At 38.5% G+C, this 21,534-nt stretch overlaps 1 protein-coding gene across 4 annotated transcripts in view; it reads left to right on the top strand.

The window, feature by feature from the left end:
- The window catches only part of SHISAL1 (shisa like 1), a 90,736-nt gene that overhangs the window by 37,321 nt on the left and 31,881 nt on the right, over positions 1 to 21,534 (top strand). For 2 of the 4 annotated variants that reach the window (XM_088055828.1, XM_088055827.1), the window contains exons 1-4: positions 5,780 to 5,866; positions 10,067 to 10,221; positions 13,233 to 13,446; positions 20,125 to 20,442. In XM_088055828.1, the coding sequence (XP_087911954.1) occupies positions 5,787 to 5,866; positions 10,067 to 10,221; positions 13,233 to 13,446; positions 20,125 to 20,442 (767 nt within the window). In that variant the 5' untranslated portion in view covers positions 5,780 to 5,786. Of the gene's footprint in view, positions 1 to 5,767; positions 5,867 to 10,066; positions 10,222 to 13,232; positions 13,447 to 20,124; positions 20,443 to 21,534 lie in introns of those variants that run through there. The other 2 variants (XM_088055830.1, XM_088055829.1) reach the window with 1 other exon arrangement.

Below are 21,534 nucleotides of genomic sequence, written 5' to 3'. Positions count from 1 at the left end.
CCCTTATCAACAACTGACCATCTGCAGAAAAAAGGAAACCAGACTCCAAAAGAATGCTGACCAGCTAGAATAATGATGACCAGCAAAAAAATTATGCTGACCAGCAGAAAATGAGATTGTGCAAGAGCATGATCCAAGAAGGCGGAACCAGGGAGGGGACATGCTTGAATATGCATTAACCCCTCACAGCAAGGAGGGGATAAAAAGGGGATCCCTGGGATACCAGGTGTGCTCTTGGCAGCGCGCCAAGGCACCCGGCCGTTTTAACCCTTTGCTTTATTTCTTATGTCTCCTAATTGTCTTTTATTTATATTAAATTCTTTTTATAATTTATTAAGTGAATCTCGTTTTTAAGATAGGTATGTAATATGCATTTCCTCACCTTTAGCAGTACTAAAGCTCTTGACTGCAAAGCCTTTATCTGCAGCTGGGCTGAGATTCACTTGTGCTTAACTTCCAGTGTATGTGTAATGAGATGTTTTTAGGGAAAAGGCACTGAATAATGTCAGTGCTGCATAATCCAGAAGGTTCCTACCAGCAGCTCCTTTCCATAGGTTTTTTTCAAGTAAGATAACTATCAATTGAAACCTAGTATCTGTTTTTCATAAATATTTTGTTGAGGTTGCTGCAGTGCAAAACCACATGTTTTCTTAGTAATCAGGTTTTCTTTCATGCCAGTTATATTGCTTCCTTTGTAATAAGCCTGTAATTTCATTGTAATGCCATTCATGAGCACATACTGGATGCATTTTTAAGCCCTCTTTAAAATGAGAAGTGAACAGAGCTGGACTAGAAGTTAGGTTTGGATCACAGTCTTTTCCATCTAATTTTAAACATCTTTCTCAACCACTGTCATGCTCTGGTTGTGTTACTCATCCCCTTGCTGTTGCCACAGTGCACCAGCATTGTGTCTCTGTAGCCCTGATGATTTTTCACCCATGTAGTTTTGTCTGTGTGTAGATGTGCCTCTTTGTTTAATAGGGGTTTACCTGTGTGTCCTTTGAATAGCTGAGAATTAGCAGAAGCTTCGTGGCTCTCTGCACTTTGGCAATGCTGTGTTTTTATTTCTCTTGGAAGAACTGGTAGCTATTGGGATGTTTATTAGGACACTAATAAACAGGGCACTAAGGAAATACCACAGAAAATAAAATGATGCTGAAATTACTTGCATAACCTTGCTGCAAAGAATAGAGGCAGATAAAAGAGGTGTCATAGAATGTGCAATCTTTCCTTAAAAATATCCTTGTTACAAGAGTTGTAAGCTGTTAGCCTAAGAAAAGGCTGAGTGAAGATATGACTGCACTTCTTGTGTGTATTAATTAAAAGATTGATGCAAAGAGGTGTAAATCAGTGTGTCTGTAGGTAAATCATTCTCCAGCTCCACTGCTGATAGAGAGGGCTTACAGCAAAGCAAAGGAGCTGCAAATTTGGCATAGGGAAACCTTTCTAGGTTTCCACTCTAGGGAATTTCCTGAGAAGGTTAGAAAGGCATTGGTGGTGGGAATCCTGTGAACTTCAGTGAAGAATGGTTTAGATGTTCTGTGGCAGACAAAAGGAATTAAATTATCTCCTGAATTGCCCTATTTTCTGTTCTAGGCAGAGAGAAACTTGTGAGGCAGTGCTGATGTGTTTAATAAATTCTCTTGCTCTAGCTTCTTTTAGTTCTTCCTACTAACCAAAAAATGCAAAAGGTGCATTGTTTTTCAGACATCTCTTCTAAGCATAACTTCTCTTTTCCTTTAAAGTCAGGGAAAAATAATTCCTTCATCAGAATCTTCCCTCATGAAATGGTTGTTTCTCTTGGCAGCTTTTCTTTGCATTGATTCACTGATTCCCTTCAAGAAAAGACAGCTAGATAGAACCATGGGGATAACCAAAGCAGTGTAGGTAAGGAACACAGTGAGAGCTAAAATGTCACAGAAAAGTAAAATCTGGCATAATGAGTTCGTACATTCCTGTGGTCCCCTTGATCATAATGTTACAGCACCTTTCCTTTGAGCATTGCTCTCTTTGGATTGTGCATGGCTGCGTCTTCTGCAAGGGGAAAGCAACGTTCTGCACAGGATCCTTATTCATGAGAAGATAGCAAAAATCAGGAGTGAGGACCATATCTTCTATTCTGGATTAGACATGGTTTAATCCCAGCCTACAACTAAGTAGCCATGGCATAGCCATGCAGCTGCTTGTACAATAATAACAATAATAACAATAATAATAATGAGAGGGGAATAAGGACAAGATGTGGAAAAGTGATGAAAAAAAAGCCTCTAAAAATGTGATTCCTCAGCCATTTCTTTAGTCTGCTTTCTGGGGTAGCTGCAGAGATACTTGAGATTGCCAGCAGAGGGGAGGAGGTGGTGTGAGGGTACGAATTAAAGGAGGAATAAAAGGATGGGTATCATCCTTACCTCCACAATGACCACAAAGAAGCTTAGAATGGTGCATTAAAAATGAAAACTGGTGTGTTAGACCACCCTTCTAATTGCTGGTTTTCTGAACTAGAAGGAAAGCATAATCACACAGCCTCCAGGCCCTCAATTTCTACTCAAAAAACAAAAAAGGAGACTACAACTAAATCTTCTTTTCCTCTGTCCTTCAGGATGTAATGCTCTTGTTTTAAAATGCCATCAGTCTTTAACTAATAACAGTAATAAATGCCAATTTATTTATCTAGATTATTACTAATGTCCATGTTTCTGCCCTCCCTATTCTGTGGCTAGAGATTAGGAAATACTGTGTATGATTAGGCTCTTCCTTGTAGCATAACACCTGTGTTGCCATGCTTATCTCCTCCAGTGGCTGATTGGGCTCTAATAGCTCACAGATGTCACCATGGTACTGCGTGAAATATGATGGCTTTAGCCAGACAGTAGCATGTAAAAAACTCAAAATAGTCAAGGAGTTATTTTTATTAATAATCAAGGAACAGTTATTTGTATTTCTGACCTACAAAAAATAGTCTTACTCTGTGTAATTATCACTAAAGCAATAAAATTATTGTTTATTAAGTTATAAAATTGGAGCATTTCCCTACTGTCACAAATATATACCTTGATGCATGTATGTATTCATTTACACAGATTCTGTCACTCTGCTGGTTCTTGATGTGCAGCTCTCGCTGTCTAGTCCCCCACTCTGATCCTCCCAGCTGACACTCAGTGAAATACAAGCAATGCATGATTTGGATTAAACTGCCAATTTCATTGTTGCCCATTCTGTTGGATATAATTGAATAAATTTTCCCTCCCTGAAAAGCTTCTAGATTTGTACCTACAGTGCTGCTTAAGAAATTAGCAGTGAGGCTATACTCAGTTAATAACAGGATTGTACTTTCCAAGACATGTACCTGATTTCCAGACTGAGTTATCCTTCCACAGCTGATAAGAAGTTTTTTTTCATCGTTCTCACTGCCTGCTCAAATTGTGTTCTACTAAAGTGGAATGTTTTACATTGGTCAGTGGCCCTGAGAGAAATAAAATTAACTTTGCCATAAGCCCATAGTGACCACATTAATTATATTTATCTCCTTAACTATTTATTAATTGGAAGGCATATTAACCATGCCATTAATTTTGTCTGGATTGACATCACACAAGCTTATGATTACCTGGATTATCTCATTTACTTCTACATTTCTTCAGGTCCTCTGAAAGTTGCCAATTTCCAGCAAATGGAAAACATGATATATATGTCCCCCCAGCCACCTCTGCTGAAATAACTAGGTACAAACTACACAGAATTGCAAATATCAAATTACAAACCTTAGTATCAATTCATTAATGTCATCCTGAATTATTCTTGGCATGGAAATATTTAATAGTAGTAAATTTAATAGCTATACCAAACATCTTTGTCATCCCAGATACACAATGGGAATGCTTATTGATCTCCTTTTAATTTACTATTGTGAAGGCCAAGATTTCCCTCAGTAATGAACCACTACCAGAATTCCTGCAGCTTTGGTTTACTCAGGAAAATATCAAATTCCTTATATTCCTATCAATATTGGCAGTATCTTGTATTTGTAGTTATTGTAGTATCTAGTTATTTGTAGCTGTTTTTCATTATTAAATGCCTACATTCTCAACCTCTGGTTTATATCATTATTATTCTTTTTTTTTAAAAAAAAAAATTACAATTCCAACTTTAAGTCTGCTAAATTTTATAATTAATATGATATTCCTTCTGAAAAAAAGGAGGCAGTTTTTTAAACCGTATTAATGACAAATATTCTTACTTAGAATTCCTTGTTTCTTGCACTATTATTTTCTTGTTACAGTGTTGTAGTTTCAAATTGTTTTCCTCTGGAGGAATTGGCTTATTTTAAAGCCAGAACCACAGTGGTTTGGGTGTTAATCATGCTTGTAGCAAATTGTGTACAATGTTATGACTTCTTGTACAAAAGTCACACTGATTTTTAGGTCTTTTTTATGTGCTAAGGTAATTCTTGGTGAATCTGCTTGTGCCACACACAGCATATTGTGTTAGTGAGGAATCTGTTGACTCCCAACACTTTGTAGGTAGCACTGTGTCTCCCCTCCAGTGCCCAAGTCTGTTACTCAGGATTCAGTTACGGTGTGTTCATTTTCACCCACTCCCCCTTTTGTTACGTGCAGGTGCAATTGTTTGGGGATTTTAATTTGATTCAGTAGGTTGTAGGAGACACCGGCTAGTAAACCATGTAGTATTTATAGGATACAGTGTTTATTTCATAAGCATTTGGCAAAATGTGTCTCTTGAGGTGTTGGGAGCAGTGTAATTTTTACAGAAATTGCAAATTCCCTTTTCTTTTTTTCCCCAACCTGCTCCATTGTAAACATCTTAGAGCAATTTTAGCAGTGCAGGAGTTGTATTCATCACACCAGCTTTCTGCAGCACTCCCAAGCCCATCCTGTCTGTGCCCTAAGTGCACACAGCGTTCGTGTTCAAAGGCAGAAATCACCTCTTGTTGTGCCCTGCTGTCAGTGTGACTTCAGGATGCTGGAAACCTCCAAGACCTAGAGTTAGTTGGATTTATCAGTGATGGCAGTACCAGGTTCCACCTGGTCCTGCATCACCTTGCTGGTGACACCTGGGACAGTCCCTGCTGCAGCTGCTTGAACGTGCAGCTGCTGCTGTTGAATGGAGGGGAAGAGAAGAGCTGTTTGACTCACCTTGCCTGGGAAACACCATGCAGAGCCTTTGTAGGAGGGCTGCCAGTCAGATCAAACCACATCACTTCTCACTCCCTGTCCTTCAAGCAAATAAAAATCCCATGGGAGGCTTTGATGCTAATGAAAAGACCTTTTTTGAAGTGTTTCTAACCATCTCAGTTACTTGACCCACTTTCTGAGCGACTGCACCCTCTAATGGGGTAAAACAGATTCACTTTCAAAGCAGCCAATTTGTTTTTCTGTTGTTTATTCTTTTCTAGCCCTTACACATATAATACAATAACCTGTTTTTGTAACAGTAAAACAAACATTTCTGCTGGATGTAGATTACAGGGGATATATGAATGTTCAGTAAAGACTTTATATAAATCATCTCTACTCTGGTTAATGAAAAGTACATAAACAGCTGTGTATATCCATGGTGAAATGAGAAAGTAATTTTAACTGTATAAAGGAGATTTTATTTCACTTTTAAGGGCAGAAAAAAATCTGATTTTTTCCCCTACTGTGCGAAGCCATCTCATTTTACCAAAGTTTTGTGGGGAAGTGAACATTTGAACAACGAAAGGAGATGAAATATACGTTTAATCATGATGTTGCATCTTGTCCAACAGGTAATTCTCTAATGGACCAATGAAAGCCAACGATGACAAGTTGTGGTCAACAGTCCTTGAATGTGCTGATGGTTCTGCTCTCATTACTCTTGTCAGCAGGTAACTTTTATAATTTATTTTTTACTGATGTGTGCCACAGCAAAAAAATAATTGCAGTTTAATACTGGGTTCCCACAAAATAAACAAGACCAAATGATTGTTAATTTCATAATAAGTAAGTCATAGAATCATAGAATGGTGAGGGCTGGAAGGCACCTTCAAGATCATCTAGTTCCAATATAAATGAAGCCTCTTTGTATTTAAGAACTGGAAACTGGAATTTGAAATGGAACTGAAAATTCACTTTTAGAACAAAGCAGACTGGAAAGTTGGAAGAGTAGTGTTATTTCTTTGGATATGCTATTTTTTCAGCTCACCTTAAAGAAAGGAATAATTTCTATACCATCAGAAAACACATCCAATTTGCTAAATAACCATCCACTGGAGGCAGAGCAAGTCATATTCCAGTTGTGTTTTAATGTGTGCACACCAGAGAATGTAAAGGATTGAACTTGGAATCTGTGTAATTTTCCTGAATCTAAAGAATTGACTGGACCAGAGATGTTTCTCCTGATGCTTGGTAGTTCTGCTCTAGATGTTTGCTATTAGCACACAGAAAGGGTTTGTGTGGAAATGTGCCAGTTGTTTGAGAATTAGTTGGGTGCTCTGATTATTGGTTGTATTTGTCCATCAGAAGCCATTTAAGGGTTTTTGTAATCATGAGTGAATATTTAAAATAAATTTTTTAAAGGTTCTCAATCCAAATAGATTTGGTCTTACAGCTTTTTAGTTCAGTGTCTTTTATCCTTCATTCTTGAGGCAATTTTTAATAGTGTCATGGAGTTACTTTACCTTTAAGAAAGTTTAAGTTGCTGGGATCTGCCTGGCGTCTTTTCTCCTGACCAATTATCGGTCATTGCTGAGAATTGACAGCAGTTTAGGCCATTGAAAAGTGGGATCAACTTGTGAACCCTACCTTAAAGTGTAAAACCAGAGCTCTCTTGGTTCTCTTTGTTTCCTGGCTGTGAAGGGTGGCAGAGCTCCAGGCCTCCGGTTCCCTGCCCAGGCCATGCGGCCGGGCGGGGACTGGGCTGGGCCCAGCGTCTCCCGGCCGGGGGATGCGGGCCCTGTGGAGGGGGTTTTCTCCGGGCTCTGGCCGGGCCGGGCCGAGCCGATCTCTGGCTCGGCTGCAGGTTTTTTGCTGTGGCTGGATTCACTGGAGACTGCTGAGTGAAGAAGGAGAGGGGCTCTGGGCCTGCAGCGGGCTGGGCGCGGCGACTGCACTCTCCAGAGCAGCCATGAGGAGCTTTCCATCGCAGACGGCTCCAGCTCCTGCACCGGCCGAGGCCACAGAACTACCTACAACAGCCTGGGCAAGATTTTAACTCTTTCATTTCCCAGATGAGACTTGCGGATTGATCTTTTTATCCAGACAGAGAAAAGAGAGTGATCAACATGAAAAGAGACTTTATAAACTACTAGTGACAGGAAAGAAAAGAAAAGGTAGAGAATTAAGAAGATGCTTTAATTAAGCTGAAATATCTTTCTGTTAAAACTATGGAAATGGACAATAAGGTCTTGAAAACGCTCCTTTAATTCATGACAGTAAATAGGGAGGAATAGAGTGTTCAAAGTGTAAATTTTGAGTAAAAAGTAGAGTAATTATGGTACAGTGAAGTGCTGGAAGATTTGAAGCCTTGAGAGGCAATGAGAAAACTGTTTTCTGGTGAAGCTCACGGAAACAGATGAAGAAGACTTTTTGCCTTTGAATAACTTATCCTTAAAAATCCCATCCCTAGTCTCATGGCCCATGGGATGTGAAAATGGGAGGAGTGGGCTCTAATAACAGCAGCTCTGGGCAGCTAACATTAGAGCAATGGAAAACTATAACAAAAATAGTTTTTCTTGTGAGAAACTCCATAAATTAACAGGAAGAAACTTCTGTTTCTCTATAAAGACTGGTGAAAGGACTGTAGCAAGAATTGGGACTGTTTTAACCATCAAAGTTCCAAAGGTTTTGTCTCTTTTGTCATGTGAACAAGGGAATAGTGGGTAGACAGGGGATGAAAAGGTTTTTCTGGAAGTTTATTCTGGTGTTCTTATTGTAGTTTGTCAATAAACTTTCTTTTTTTTTTCCCTTTTAAGTTTTATGCCTGTTTTGCTCTTGTTCTAATCCATATCTCACAGCAAGAAATAAGTAATTTTCTTAGTTATTGGTTTAAAACCACGACAAATAGAAAAAGACTTTTTTTTTTTTTTCCAATCACTGATCCTTATTCTCTTGTACATCACATCCCCAACCACTGGAGTTAAAACTTTACCAGGCACCATGTTTCTTAAAGTATCCTTGTGCTTAAGTTAAAATTGTTACTACTGAGTCTGTGTCTTTAATACTCTTAAAATATTCATAATCATATTCTCATCAGTCAGTGCCAGCAAGTGTTTTGTTGCACAGAGTCTCATTGCTTGTTTGCAGTGTTGAAGTTGATTCTTGCTAATGATAATTCATTACTTAGCTCTGACACAGCCCTTTTGCTAACAATGTTATAATACTATCAATTAAAACACTCCTCTGCTCGTGTTAAATCACTGCTTTCCTTTAGAGCCCTTCCCCTGAAATCCCCACGTATGGCACTGCATTCCTAATTATGGAACTGTCCTCCTCTGATGAACTGGGATCAGGCACAGGGGCTGGAGCTGCTTCTTTGTCTTCCTCCAGGCTAAAGAAATTTCAAAAATCTACCTCCCTGCTGTAGCAATGAACTTGGTTATCAAGCAGTCTTCAATGAAGTGATCAAACAGATATCAATCACAAAACTGTTCCAGCTGCTCCAGTCTCTTCTGTCGATTTTTAAGTTTTTATACCTTTGCCACTCTTTATGGGATACTTCAACTAGAGCTGTCCTGAGATCCCACTCCTCCAGCCCATCTTCCTCAAGATGATAAATACCTGTGTTGGAGTTGAGTGGGACACTGTGATTGCACTGTGTATGCAAATAGCTGTACTCAGCAACTGGAGCACACCCTCAAACCCTTATCCCCTCAAACCCAGTCATATTTTTTTTACTTTTTTCCTCTCTTAGAAATACTGTCTCTGAAGTGCATGCCTTTATTAGAAACCAATTACACACAGCTTTTACTTCTTATATAATTTATCAATTATCCTTGATAACTATTGGTTTTGTAGATGTGTTTATCATTTTGTTGGTTCTTGGCTGTTGGTGTTTTCTTATCTGATGTCCTCTATTAGCATGTAGAATCCAGGCTTAAGGCAACCCAAGCCTTTCATGCCAGCCAAACTGGCTCCCTCCTTGTGGAATTTTGCCACAGTCATCTGTAGGAAGGCATTTAGGTCATTAGGTGACTCACAACACATTTTACAGGAGGAAATTTATTATTATTTTTCAGCCAGACAATGTATTTATTTACTTTTTTGTCCGAAACAGATAAGTTTCCATAAAGAAAAACTATTGGCTTTATGCAGTGAATGATGGGGGGGAGGGGGAAGGATGCTACTCTCACTGGAATGATATGAACCTCATTTTTAACCTGAGCTGAAATGAAAATCTAATGGCAAGGCTCCCTTTGAGTGACCTAGATATACAGGCTTCCATCTGTAAGATCTTGCTTAACTTCCAAGTCTTTGGTATACTAAGATTAACAATCTTAGTAGTCAGTTTCTGGGTTGAGAATACTGAAACTTGAGGTATTTTATTTCAGTGCTAGTGACTATTGTGATGATTTATTTCATCACAGTGACATTTTAGCTTACTGGTTTTACTGGGCTCACAAGGAATGCATAATAACGGGAGGAGCACTGTGCATTCATGCTGGAAGAATGACTTTCTGACCACTAACTCTTAGATTGGTTTTGCAAATGTTGATGCTTACTCATTTAAAGGATTGAAACACACTTGTAAAATCAGTGCTGACAGCAAAGTTTATATTAACAAGCAAAAATTGTCAGATTATTTGCACATTACAGCATTTTTTCTTTGAAGTAGGAAATGAACATCCACACAGCAAGTTAACATGTGGTAAAATGTATACATATGAATATTTCTGTGGTTCCATATGGAAAGCTTAATAAACACCAGCCATTCAGAGGGTCTTGGGGCTTTAAAAATTTTCTATCTAAATTAAAAATGTACATTAGGTGGATCTCTAGCTGTGACCAGATAGAGAAGTAACAGTTTGATGTTTGCTGGCTGTGTAGTTTTTAAGGTAAAGTAGGTAATACTTTTTTTTTTTGTGATGAAGAAGCATGACAGACTATTCTCTTGAAGTCAGTTGGAATGGAGAGAGGATCATCTGCATCAACTGTTCAATAACTGTTTTCAAAAACTGTGAGAATTTGCACTTGCAGCTCCACTTCAGACACAGCTGCACCTTTGTAACTGAGAAGGCCTTTACAGGTACAATACTTTTATCTAAAGTATTTCTATAGAAATAAGGTCCTTTAAACCTGGGGATTTAAGCAAAGTTATTTTCACAAAAAAATGATACTTGGAAGAAAATAACTTCCACTTTGTTTATTTGCTCTCTGATCCACAGTGAAGCAAAAACAGCAAGTGAAATTACACAGATTACAGTAAATGGAGAAGGTGTGTTAGGTCTGTCTGGGATGGGGTCAAGGCTGTGTTTTAGGTGGGTGACCAAAGCAGTGCTGGTGTCACAGCACTGTTGTGGCTGGTGACAGGCTGGCACTGCTGACTCACGCTGGCCAAGGTGGTTTCCATGCCATGGGATGGATGCTCAGCAGTAAAAGTGGGGTGGGAATTTATCCAAAAATTTCTCAGGGTCTGGCTGGACATCAGTCTGCTGGTAGTGAGTGATTGCTTTAGCATCACTTGTGCTTTGTTTTTTGTTTTTGGTGTTGTGGTTTTTTTTCTTATTTATTATACAGTGTGTATTTTAACCAATGAATTTTCTCTTTGCCCTTCTGATTCCCTGGCCCATCCCACTGGGAGGGGGAAGCAAGCAAGCAGCTGTGTGGTGTTCAGCTGCCCAGCAGGGGTAACCCACCACACACTGACTGCCAAGTTCAGAATGGGATTCAATCATCACATCATGCATTTATTTAATCACCCACACATTTTGCTATTTAAGGATTTGCTTAGGACTGTTTTATTGCAGACATTCATCCTCCTAGGAGCTGAGTTTATCTTAATTTTCCCTTCCTTCTGTAATAATTTTTTTCTCAGTTTTCATTCTCAGAGAACTTTGAGGATTGTTTTAATTTTAAAATGTGCAAAGGACCTATGTAGGGATCAGGGAACACTTCCACATGTGCAGTTAAACAAAACACTTGGCAGTGACAAGCAGGCTTAACCTGAGTGGCAGTGACAGGACCAGAGGCTATTGGCACAAACTGCAACCTAGAGGGCTCCTTCCAAATGTCAAGAAGTGCTTTTTCACTGTGAGGGGGACTGAGCACTACCACAGGTTGCTTGTGGAGGATATGGAGTCTCCATCCTTGGAGATACTCAAAAGCCATTTGGACATGGTTCTGGGAAACAGGTGGCCCTCTCCAAGCAGAGGATTTGCATGAGATGGCCTCCAGAGGTCCCTTCCAGCTGCAAACATTGAGGTTTTTGACATCATAATCTGCCCTGACACACTTTTATTATTGCTGTGTTAATTAGTGAGGGATGCAGCAAATTACTTGTTCAAACAAACTCATTCCATGCTGCGTGGATTTTGTGACAGAATTTGAACATGCAGATTTGTTACAAGAGTTGCAGAGTGTGTTGAACACCTAAGTCTAAAGAAAGTTTCTTTACTGATGATAGTATTCTCACATTTGGAACACATGTTTTTTTCCCAGGTAGGGCAAGAACAGGTAGGTAATTCGTTATCTCAATATCTGTGTTCCTTTAGAAATGGCTTTCTTCAGCACTTTCAGTTCTTGACTGAATTAATCTACAAAAATTATTTCTTCTTTTATGCCAGTAATGATGCCAGGTATATTTACATTCACACATAAATATTTAGAGTGAGCTTTCTTGACTCAGGCTGCAGTACAAGATTACCTTGTTGTCAGTGTAGTACTCTGTTCTTGGCTCCCACTCTCTACACACAAATGAAGTGATCTCCACTGTCACAATCCTTAAATGTTGTCTTGAAATTAATGTATTTATAAAATTGACAAAAAAAAGTGTTAGGAATAGGCTTTTTTTTTTTTTTAAAGTAAAGTAGAAAAAAAAAAGATGATTAGACAGATAAGGTGCACAGATGCAATTGCACATGAACAGGTGCTCTGTGCAGAGGGGTACAGTGCAGTTCAGCTAAATCCATGCAAGCCATTATGTGTAAACTCTTGTACTGGTAAACTGACAGAAAATTTGGGCACCAAATTACAAGTGTTAATTCTGTCAGTCCAAAGTGAATGTATCATTTATTAATTGGTGTAACCTTATGAGAAGCAGCTGCCCACAGCATTGCTGACTCTCAGTTCTCCAAAGGAAAAGCATTTCACTGCTAAGAGGATTCAGACTCAGCTTCCACATTTCACTTTCCTCACAGCTTAAGCCCTTTGGGGTGTCTGTGGGGTATGTGTACTCCTAAATGATGCTGTAAGGCCTACTGTAACACAAATTGTGAGTGTGAAACCAAATACTGACTCCTAAAAGTCTTTCAGGAAGCTGCATATGGTTGCTTATGACCATTTTGGAAGGGGCCTCTCTCCTGCCCCTCTGCACAATTGAAAAGCTTAGGGAAACTAAGATGATGAAAGAGTATCTATGGAAAGCTGTTTTTTTCCCCCAGTAAAAGTGATGGTGTGGCACATGACTTTAAAAAAGAAAAATGTTCTCAGAGCTGTAATAAACACTTTCCTTGAGAACTTGTTAAAGAAGAAATGTAAGAACTCCCAGGAGCACCTGTGTTTTATTAGTTCTGTCTATTTGCAAGTCCACAGTTGTTCAGATTTGTTATACTGTTTGTAATGACTGTTTGATAGAGTATTCCTTATCAAAGATTGATCTTTAGAGAAGAAATCAGGAACAGTAAACCAAGTATCATCAAATTTTTATTGCAGTTTATACATAGATGTTTTGTTTTTATTAAATTGTCCCAGGAGAATCAAACATGAACATTGTTGTGTGTTGTGGATATCCCTACATTTAGAACAGGGGTATGAAAACATTTCCCTAAATACTTTTGTGACTCTTAAGGTGGAGGGCATTTCTTCCCTTCCCTTAAAACAAACAACAGTAATCAGAAACACAGAAGCAACAGAACTCAAAATACGACATAAGTCTGAACATTCTTACCTTTAAGTACTAAATGTTAAAACATTGAAAGTTCTGAACTACTCGTGTTTTTCAGAAATCAACCAGCAATTGTGTAGTCTTGAAAAATGAGAGTTGATAACATAAAAGCGACAGAAATGACTGACAAAGCCAATGTTGTTTTTGTTTTCCAGTGTTGTCTGCACATTTTCGGGTCTGCGAGCCATACACGGACTACAAAGGTCGCTACCACTTTGGTTTTCACTGCCCCCGTCTTTCTGACAATAAATCTTACATCTTTTGCTGTCACCATAACAACACAGTGTTTAAATATTGCTGCAATGAGACAGAATTTCAGACTGTTATGCAGATGAACTTAACAGGGAATGCAGATGGATATATGCATAAGTAAGTAAACAAATTTTAAAGTACTCTTCACCAAACTGTTCCTGGTCTGATAGCAGAGTCTGAGGTGCACTTAATGATGGAAACAATTAGAATAATTGCATATAAATACAGAAAATAATTACTAAAGGGTTTTTTGTTGTTGTAGAGATCCTAAAAGAAAGAATATTTCAGTTTTGCTTTCTTTGCTTTGACGTGGGCTGTAAACATTTCAAGGAGAGTAGAAGTTTCATATAAAAGTTAGAAAAGTCTTTTCCCTGACCCTCATTTGATCCAAACTATTTTTAAATGTGCATCAGTAAAAATAAACCCCAAAGCTGTTCATAGGTGAGAGAGGGAGTGAGCTGACATTTTCTGTATCAATGCAAATAGTCTGGAACCCCTAATGTTTTTGAATCTTAATCTCTTGTAACAAATCACTAGCCTTGGGGAACAGAATGTATTTACTTTTATACCAACATTGTGTGGTCTCTTTGCCTGTTACCTGGGATACTTCCATGTTCTGCTGAGGGCTGTCCCCCAAAATAAATGTCAGTAAGTTTTTTATTTATGAAGAAGTAGGAAGTAGCAAGTAGATCTTTGTTACTGAATACCTATTTACAGGAACAAAATCTTCCCTTGTGGTCAGTTTCCTATTTAGTATTGACATTCTGGCCACACTAATCTGCTGTGATATCCCTTGGTGTAATCCCCAAGATCAAATTCTGATCAGTTTGCTTTCCTTGCCATTTTATCCTAGTATTCAGCCCCTCCAGGACAAGGAAGGGGCAGATTAAAGACAGGTGGAATCACAGTGTATGGATTTCTGTTTACAGCAGGATTTTGGTGTTTTCTGTGGTGCCAGTCAATTGGTATGTTGTATTCATCCCTATGGGAGCAGGAGCAGGGCTGTTAGGAGATGATGGTGCTGGAATACTAATGCTGGCTGCTCTAACTCATTGTGTGCAGCTGTGCTCAGCTCATGGAATCAGCAAAGCACTGCCTTCCTTAACAACCACTCCTCACACAGGACCTCACACAGACCTGCCCAGAGAAATTTCAGTCTTGCATATATGTAGAAGTTGCATTCTCTAAATTCACTGGTTGTTAAAGTATCAATCACCTTCAAAGACAGACAAAAACATACTCTACCCATATAAGGTATCTTTAAATCAATGTGGATCTATACTGGGGTGTTACTTTATGTGCAGTTAGGTCTTTCAGGAGGAATTTCCTTGCCTTGGCTTTGTAGTGCATATGGGATCATGGGAACAGATCACACAGAACACTGGGAAGATACTGTAGTACCAAGCCCATTAAAGACCATCCATTTTCTCCAGCTTTTGTGCAGCCCAGACAATCCAGCAACTTTCACCTGGGGCTCTCCAAATCTGGCAACATAAATAGTTCCAGGTAACCTGGAGCTGATAGTAGAGTTTATAGCCCTAGTGGTCCCATACAATGTGTGCTCTACACATGCTAAAAATCCAGGGTGTGCTGCCCCTTTGTGTACTGGGGTGGCCCTGCTCCCTCAGCAGTCCTGGATGTCAGAGATCCTCACAGGACTCCCAGAACAGAAGGGCTCTGCAGGTAGTCACAGACAAAGCCAGAATCTGCTGCACACTTAAAGGGACAAAATGAGCCTCAGGAAGGGCTTGTGAGGATGTTGCACCCCCGCTTTTCCAGGTCTTTGTCCTGCACACAGCAAATTTGTTTTATTTCTTGCCCTGCTGTTCTGTAAACCCTGCACTGGCCCTACCATCTTGTCTCTCAGAGGTCGGGATGTTACCATCAAAGGCAGTTCAGGCAAACACAAAGCCAATGCTTCAGGCTTTTCCCAGTGTCTCAGCAGCTACTCTGTCTAGTCATGGCCAGAGCTTATTCAGGTAAGGCTCTTCTGCCCTTCCTTTCACAAGCAACCAATGTAGAGGGCAACCAGCCCCTTTCCAAGGCAGACGAACAGGTCCAGGCTGATTGCAAAAGATGTGCCAGGACAACAGAGTGTTTCTCTGCCTCCAGCATTGTTTGCCCGCTCACATCTGCACATGCGCACACACCCCCAGAGAAATAAACCCAGGGATCTTCATATCACTGGACTGTTGTGTGTGTGAGCAGTTTGGAAAAAAAAAAAAGGAGTTTGATATTCTGTGAAGTGCAGCATTCATTTTGATTAAAATATTTAGAGCAAAAGCTATTACATTATTTTTCATGTAGAGCTATTTTTTAAAAGTCACCTTATTCAATTGTGATGGAGAAAGAGGTCCCTATGTAGTTTTTGTTGGTAGGATTTGTGGTTGAGAACCAGCTGCAGACCATTTACTATCCAGTCCAGGATTTCCTAGGGACATCAGCTGTGTGTGAACTTTTGCAAAGGTATGTGACATATGTACGTATGTGACATACTGGATACGGTAAAAAGCCTCTGGAGGTGTAGCGTAGAGAAGTGCAGGAATAGAACCTTGTTCCTCAAACATCACTTCTGATAAATCTGTCAGGACCAGGAAAGTGAGCTGAATTGCTGCTTCCTACATAAAACTACACCCATGGAATGAGACAGGAGACGGATCTCCTCACCCTGAAAAGGTGACATTGGTAGAAGAATTCCTGGTATTTTTGGAAGGAGCAGAAAGAAGTGAACCCTACGTGCCTACATTAAAAACATTGCGAAAAGGTTCTTTCTTAATGCTCTGACTTTATTTATCATTCATGATAATTTGGATTCTAATGCATCCAGGCTTCAGTTTACAGTGACAGTCAGCTCTTTGTTTAGATCTAATTTCACACACCACTGAAAAAAAGTCTGATGGAACCTATTGTACTGTGTCAGAGGAGAATAATTTAAGATATGGGAATAGCAATGAACTGAAAAAAAATGGATTATAGTTTTCAGGGAAGAGTGATTCAATATTATTGCTTGGTTTATTTCAATATTATTATTTGGTTTATTTTTCCCCTTAGCCATTCTTGTGATCACCAAAACAAAGTTATTTTTTTTTATAGTACAGTTGAGGGAAAAAGTTAATTAAGTGACTTGTGACTACTTTGATATGGTGCAGCTCAAAAGGCACATTTGTCTTCACCAGTCCCACAATGCAACTATAGTCATATTTATTTACATTTTTCCATTACTGTAGCACAATATTTTTATGTTTTTATAAGAGCAAAATATTGGGAGTATTATATCTTTGCAACCATGCAGATTAATCAGTCTCTAATATTTTTGAATGTGAATAATTCATTTAGTATTAAATATAGATACACAAATGCTGACTAACAGACAGGAAAAGCTCTGTAATCCGAAGTATTTTCCCTTAGAACCTCTAAGAAATTGTTTAACTATTCATAAAAATAGTATCCACTTGAGTCTAGTTTGTCTAGTTTTCATAGTCAAGTTTTCTGTTGTGCATATTTTGGTGGATTATCAGTAGTACTGCTGTGACAGGGGTCCTTAATCTGATACTGGAGCAATGTTCTGGCAGTCTGTAGTGTGTCCGTGTTTTTCATTATCTCTGAGTCCAGTTTTTCAGAGTGGAATGGCTTTTGAACACCTCATTCCAACACTGGCACCCCAAAGCAGTGTGGGAACAGAATAGCATCTTCTTTCTGCAGGTACTGAATGTCCCCTGCAGAAATGGTGTTTGCTTAAATAGCACTCAGAGAGTCATATTGACAAGAAAGAAAAAAAAAATTAAAAAAAATTAAAAAAAATAAATCAATCTGACTACCAACTGTTGCAAAAGTATGTAATTTGGCAGGGAAGATCTCTCAGGTACAGTAGCAAGAGATTCCTTAGGAAAATTCACGATTGGACAAAGTCCTGCAGATAATTATAAAAGAAAAAGAGTGGGGAAAAAATCTCATTTAAAGTGTAGATGGAAAAACCGCACTGGTTTCCTCAGTACCGAGGATGTAATCTTGCATATCCTAGGGACAACCCTTATTTTTACTACTCAAAGGAACAGCCCCTTTTAAGTAGAACAGGGGAAGGAAGCATTTCTGTGACCATCTGCCCACATTTAAACTCTGCAACTGTAGAATTCAGCCCACAATTTTTTAGATTTGTTATTTCTTTCAAATCTGAATTTTTAAATGAGTTATTTTTTTATGTATGGGCTGCTGTACATAAAACCCAAGAAAATCTACTAAAAAGATATAGGCTAGTCATAACCAGCTTGTTACCTGTCTCAAAGAGTGAATGAATGAGATGGATGCAACATGATACAGCGTGTAATTGAACAAACCCTATAATTCAAAACTCAGCAAATTTGGAATATGTTCACACTTTAGTTTTAGGAAAAAAATTAACTTCTGCCCAAAAGATCAGGAAAACCAGATTGCAATAATAAACTTTGACAGTTAAATCATTCAGGTCAGTGAAATGAGAGTAAGTCCTAGAAGTTTTTGGATTCCAGGTTCTTTTCTGTGTTTCTGGCCTTACAGTTATTCTGTGTAACTAAGATTGTTTATTTTCTAATGAGGACATCTTCTTGATTTGCAGGGTAGTTATAATTTTAAGTAGTAGCCATCAGGAAAAATTAACATTTTCTACCACCTTAATAGTTGGAGAAATAGAAGATAACGTATGGAATATCCTTCTGTGTACTAAACATACTGCTTACTTTTTTTGCTTGTGATTTTTCACAAGGCCCTTTTGATAGTGCTGTGGTCCCATTGTCTGTTAATTAATATAAAGCAGCCTTTCATTTATTGTACTTGTGAGAAATAGATGTTTTTTAGGAGGAGCAGATGAATAATTTATATATTGGCATGATTGATAAAGTGCTGCTTTAAATTGAAACACTCAAAATAGCTCTAATTTTCACTAATCAAAATTTTGGTAGATGAAATTAAATACCTAAAATACAAACAAATTCTTTGAGTTAACTATATATATAACTATATGTTTTTGCCTCTCACATTTTTGCCAAAACAAATATGTTTCCTTAGTGTGGGTTAAATACAGCTCACCTGTATACAAAATGGATCCTGTTTGTATTAATGATGAGCAATAATGAGATTTGTCCAAGTGCATCTCTTGCTGACTTCTCCAGCCTTTGCTTGCCTTTTATTTATATTAATGGAAAGCAGAAGAATTTACCCCCAATAGAGCTAAAACTACTGTAAGAGTAGTTTTATAAGTACAAGAACAGCACTGCTGAGAAGCCTGGATTAACCAGATCTTGTTCTACCTTCAAGGGCCTGAACTGCTGATTTTAGTGCATTACTAAGGTCTACCCTCTGTTGTGTGAAGCTAGGCTTGCATATGTAAGTCCTTAGCAGAGGGAAAAACTGTGCAATTAAGGGTTTTAAGAACATTAAATTTTACCTACTTTCAATCCTCCTGGAAATTTTCTGATTTCTTTCTTTTTTAAAATTTTAATTCTAGGCTTGTATAGTCCTGAAGTTCTACCAGAAGTGAGCCATTAACAGCTTGGACCTTCCTCTTGTTACTTAGTTATTTGAAATGGAACCTTATTTAATCTAAAGGCATTATAGCTGTGTAATGGAAAAATCATTCCCTGAAGGGACAAATCAGTCTCTTGAAGTGCTGACAGACAGTGACACAGAAAGTAAAATTCTGATTTCTTGTTGCAAATCCTGATTTTTTAAAAGTATAAAATGAAAGACTCATACAATAGTTTAAATAGAAATGAAAGTTAAAAGCAGAGACTTGAAATCTTTTGATCCAGAAAGGCTGGGAGACATGTTTTTAAAATATCAAAATATCCTTCTGGCTTGCATGTATGATGTCTTCTCATCCTTTTTTTCTTCTTGCAGCGCTTCCATTTTGATCAATGTCCTGATAAAATATGATTTCTTCCAAGTTTCTCTGACTGGCTGTGAAAGGAGAGAGTGGTTGAGTGTGTGTTCAGTTTTGAGTTTAGCTCCATGCAGATGTGGGTTGCCCACTTATGACTTGGATATAATTTTTTTCTGAGACTGCCTTCCTAATGATATTTTTTTACTAACATCCCTCAGCTTCCTCTTGGTTTTACAGTCTCCAACACATCTACTGCCACATTAGCCCATGGGTCTAGATCAGCCTTTTTTTTTTCTTTCTATCTAACAGTCTCATTTTTATACATTTCTTTCCATCTCAGTTCTGATCTCATCCTCCCTACTCACACAGTTTCCAATCCAAACTGCATTTACACCTGACAGTCATTTTTCTTTTAATAATACTTCATCTCCAGCAGGGCATTAGCACTTCTTCCCCTTTTTGATCTCAAAATTTTTGACCCCTCACACTTTTTCCTCCTGTTTTTTTCCCCTTTCTTTTATTATCTTTAGTTATCTGTCACAGCTTTACAGCTCTTTGCACCATATAAGTTCTGTGTCCTTTATCTATCTTTATATACACATTACCTGTGAAGTGCATTGTCTAACATGATTTTGCCAATGTTCTTCCTTCCTAAAATTTATTGCCAGCCATATTAAGAGGTCAGTAGCAGCTGCTCTGGAAAGCCTATGCAGAGATGAGAAGGACAAAAATTTTAGTAAGAGTGGTGGCCTTAGTTTATAAAATCATGCCTATAGCAGTATTCATATTGAAAGAAATAGCTCATTTTTAAAGAGACGTGCTTTGGAACAATATTTTGTTTCAGCCATCTACATAAAATTAATGAAACAAACAACCTTGATGAAGTACACAGTGACCACTACTGATACCTTCCTTTGTCATGCCTTTTCTTCCTTTTACAGCAACTACAGTGCACTGTTAGGAGTGTGGATCTATGGCTTTTTTGTGGTGATCTTACTGATACTGGACCTTTTATATTACTCTTCAATGAACTATGATATTTGCAAATTCTACCTGGCTCGCTGGGGAATCCAGGGAAAGTGGATGACACAGGGACAGAGCCGATGGATTAACCCTGCTCAGGACCCAAGACAAACACAGCCTCAGCCAGAGACACAGCCTCAAACTCAGCCCCAGCCTCGAACATCACAGACAGTACACACTTTAAAAGGAGATGCTTTAAGCCCACCCCTGGTGTCTTTTCAGAGTACATCTGCCTGGTAAGTAAGCTAAGCCATACTGAGATATGTTATTTTGTTGTTTTGGAGTGTGAACAATCACCTATATTTGGAAGTGCCCATGAATTCAGGCTGAACAGGACCATTTCTAGCACATAATTATTTATATCATGACCTTTCTTATCAAATTACTGCTTAGGAGTAATGTCTTACTCTGGAATATATTAAGTCATCTTTTAATTTTCTTCTTGGAGAAACAGGTGCTGCCATCTTTCAGTGCTGAAAAGTTTTACTACTGTGTCATGCAAATAAACTACAAATCTGCATCAACCATTGTAAAAGTAGTTTTAATCTGGTCTCAAAGACTAATTGCTATGTATACCTATTGCTCTGGTTTTAAAAGACTGTATGGATAGCTTCAATGTGAGATGTCAAAAATCCTCTATTTGTGGCATGAGACACAGAAACAACATAAAAACCAGGTTAGTTTTTTATATGCACAGCCAAAAAAGCTTTGCTTGATCTCATTTGACAGAGTGACATGAGTAGGCTACCATAAGGTTAAATGCTATGAAACCAAGACAAAACCTCCAAAAAACCCCCTCAGACTAAAAGGGAGACAGATCTATGGGAGCAAGCAGAACTTGCAGTATAAATAGAAAAAAATTAAACACATGGGACAAAATTATGTCAAATCTTGTCATATTGGACTGGCTTTGCAAAGAAAATAAAAGCAAAGGGAGAGAGCACAGTAAAACACTTTTCTGAAAAAGGTGTCAAGAAAGACAGGGACTTTTTTTCTTGGCAAGAAAGCATTAGGATTTGGAGGGATGCAGAGAGACTACCAAGTCAGCAGTGTATTTTAGAGGAGTTCCAGAAGGCTGAGTGTTGACTTTTTACAAAATAAAGTGATCTAAGAATGTGCAGGGTGAAAAAGATGACAGCAGCTCCTGGGCTGTGGAGCACATGAAACCTCAGCACTGATGTCAGTCTGAAACCTTCAGGTATTGTTGCAGATTGGATGATAACAGTGATGGTCCTTGAATTTCATCATTTGCTCCTTAATCTTAAGTATAAATCTAGAGCAAATAGAGCTGAAGGTTTCTTGCAATAGGGAAATAAGTGATGGTTAAT

This window comes from Pseudopodoces humilis, chromosome 5 (genome assembly GCF_049639895.1).
Source record: "Pseudopodoces humilis isolate 2021_Gansu_Grassland_sample_001 chromosome 5, ASM4963989v1, whole genome shotgun sequence".
NCBI classification, from domain to species: domain Eukaryota; kingdom Metazoa; phylum Chordata; class Aves; order Passeriformes; family Paridae; genus Pseudopodoces; species Pseudopodoces humilis.
Note: the sequence above shows the minus strand (reverse complement) of the source record. Positions and strands in the feature narration are given on the sequence as shown.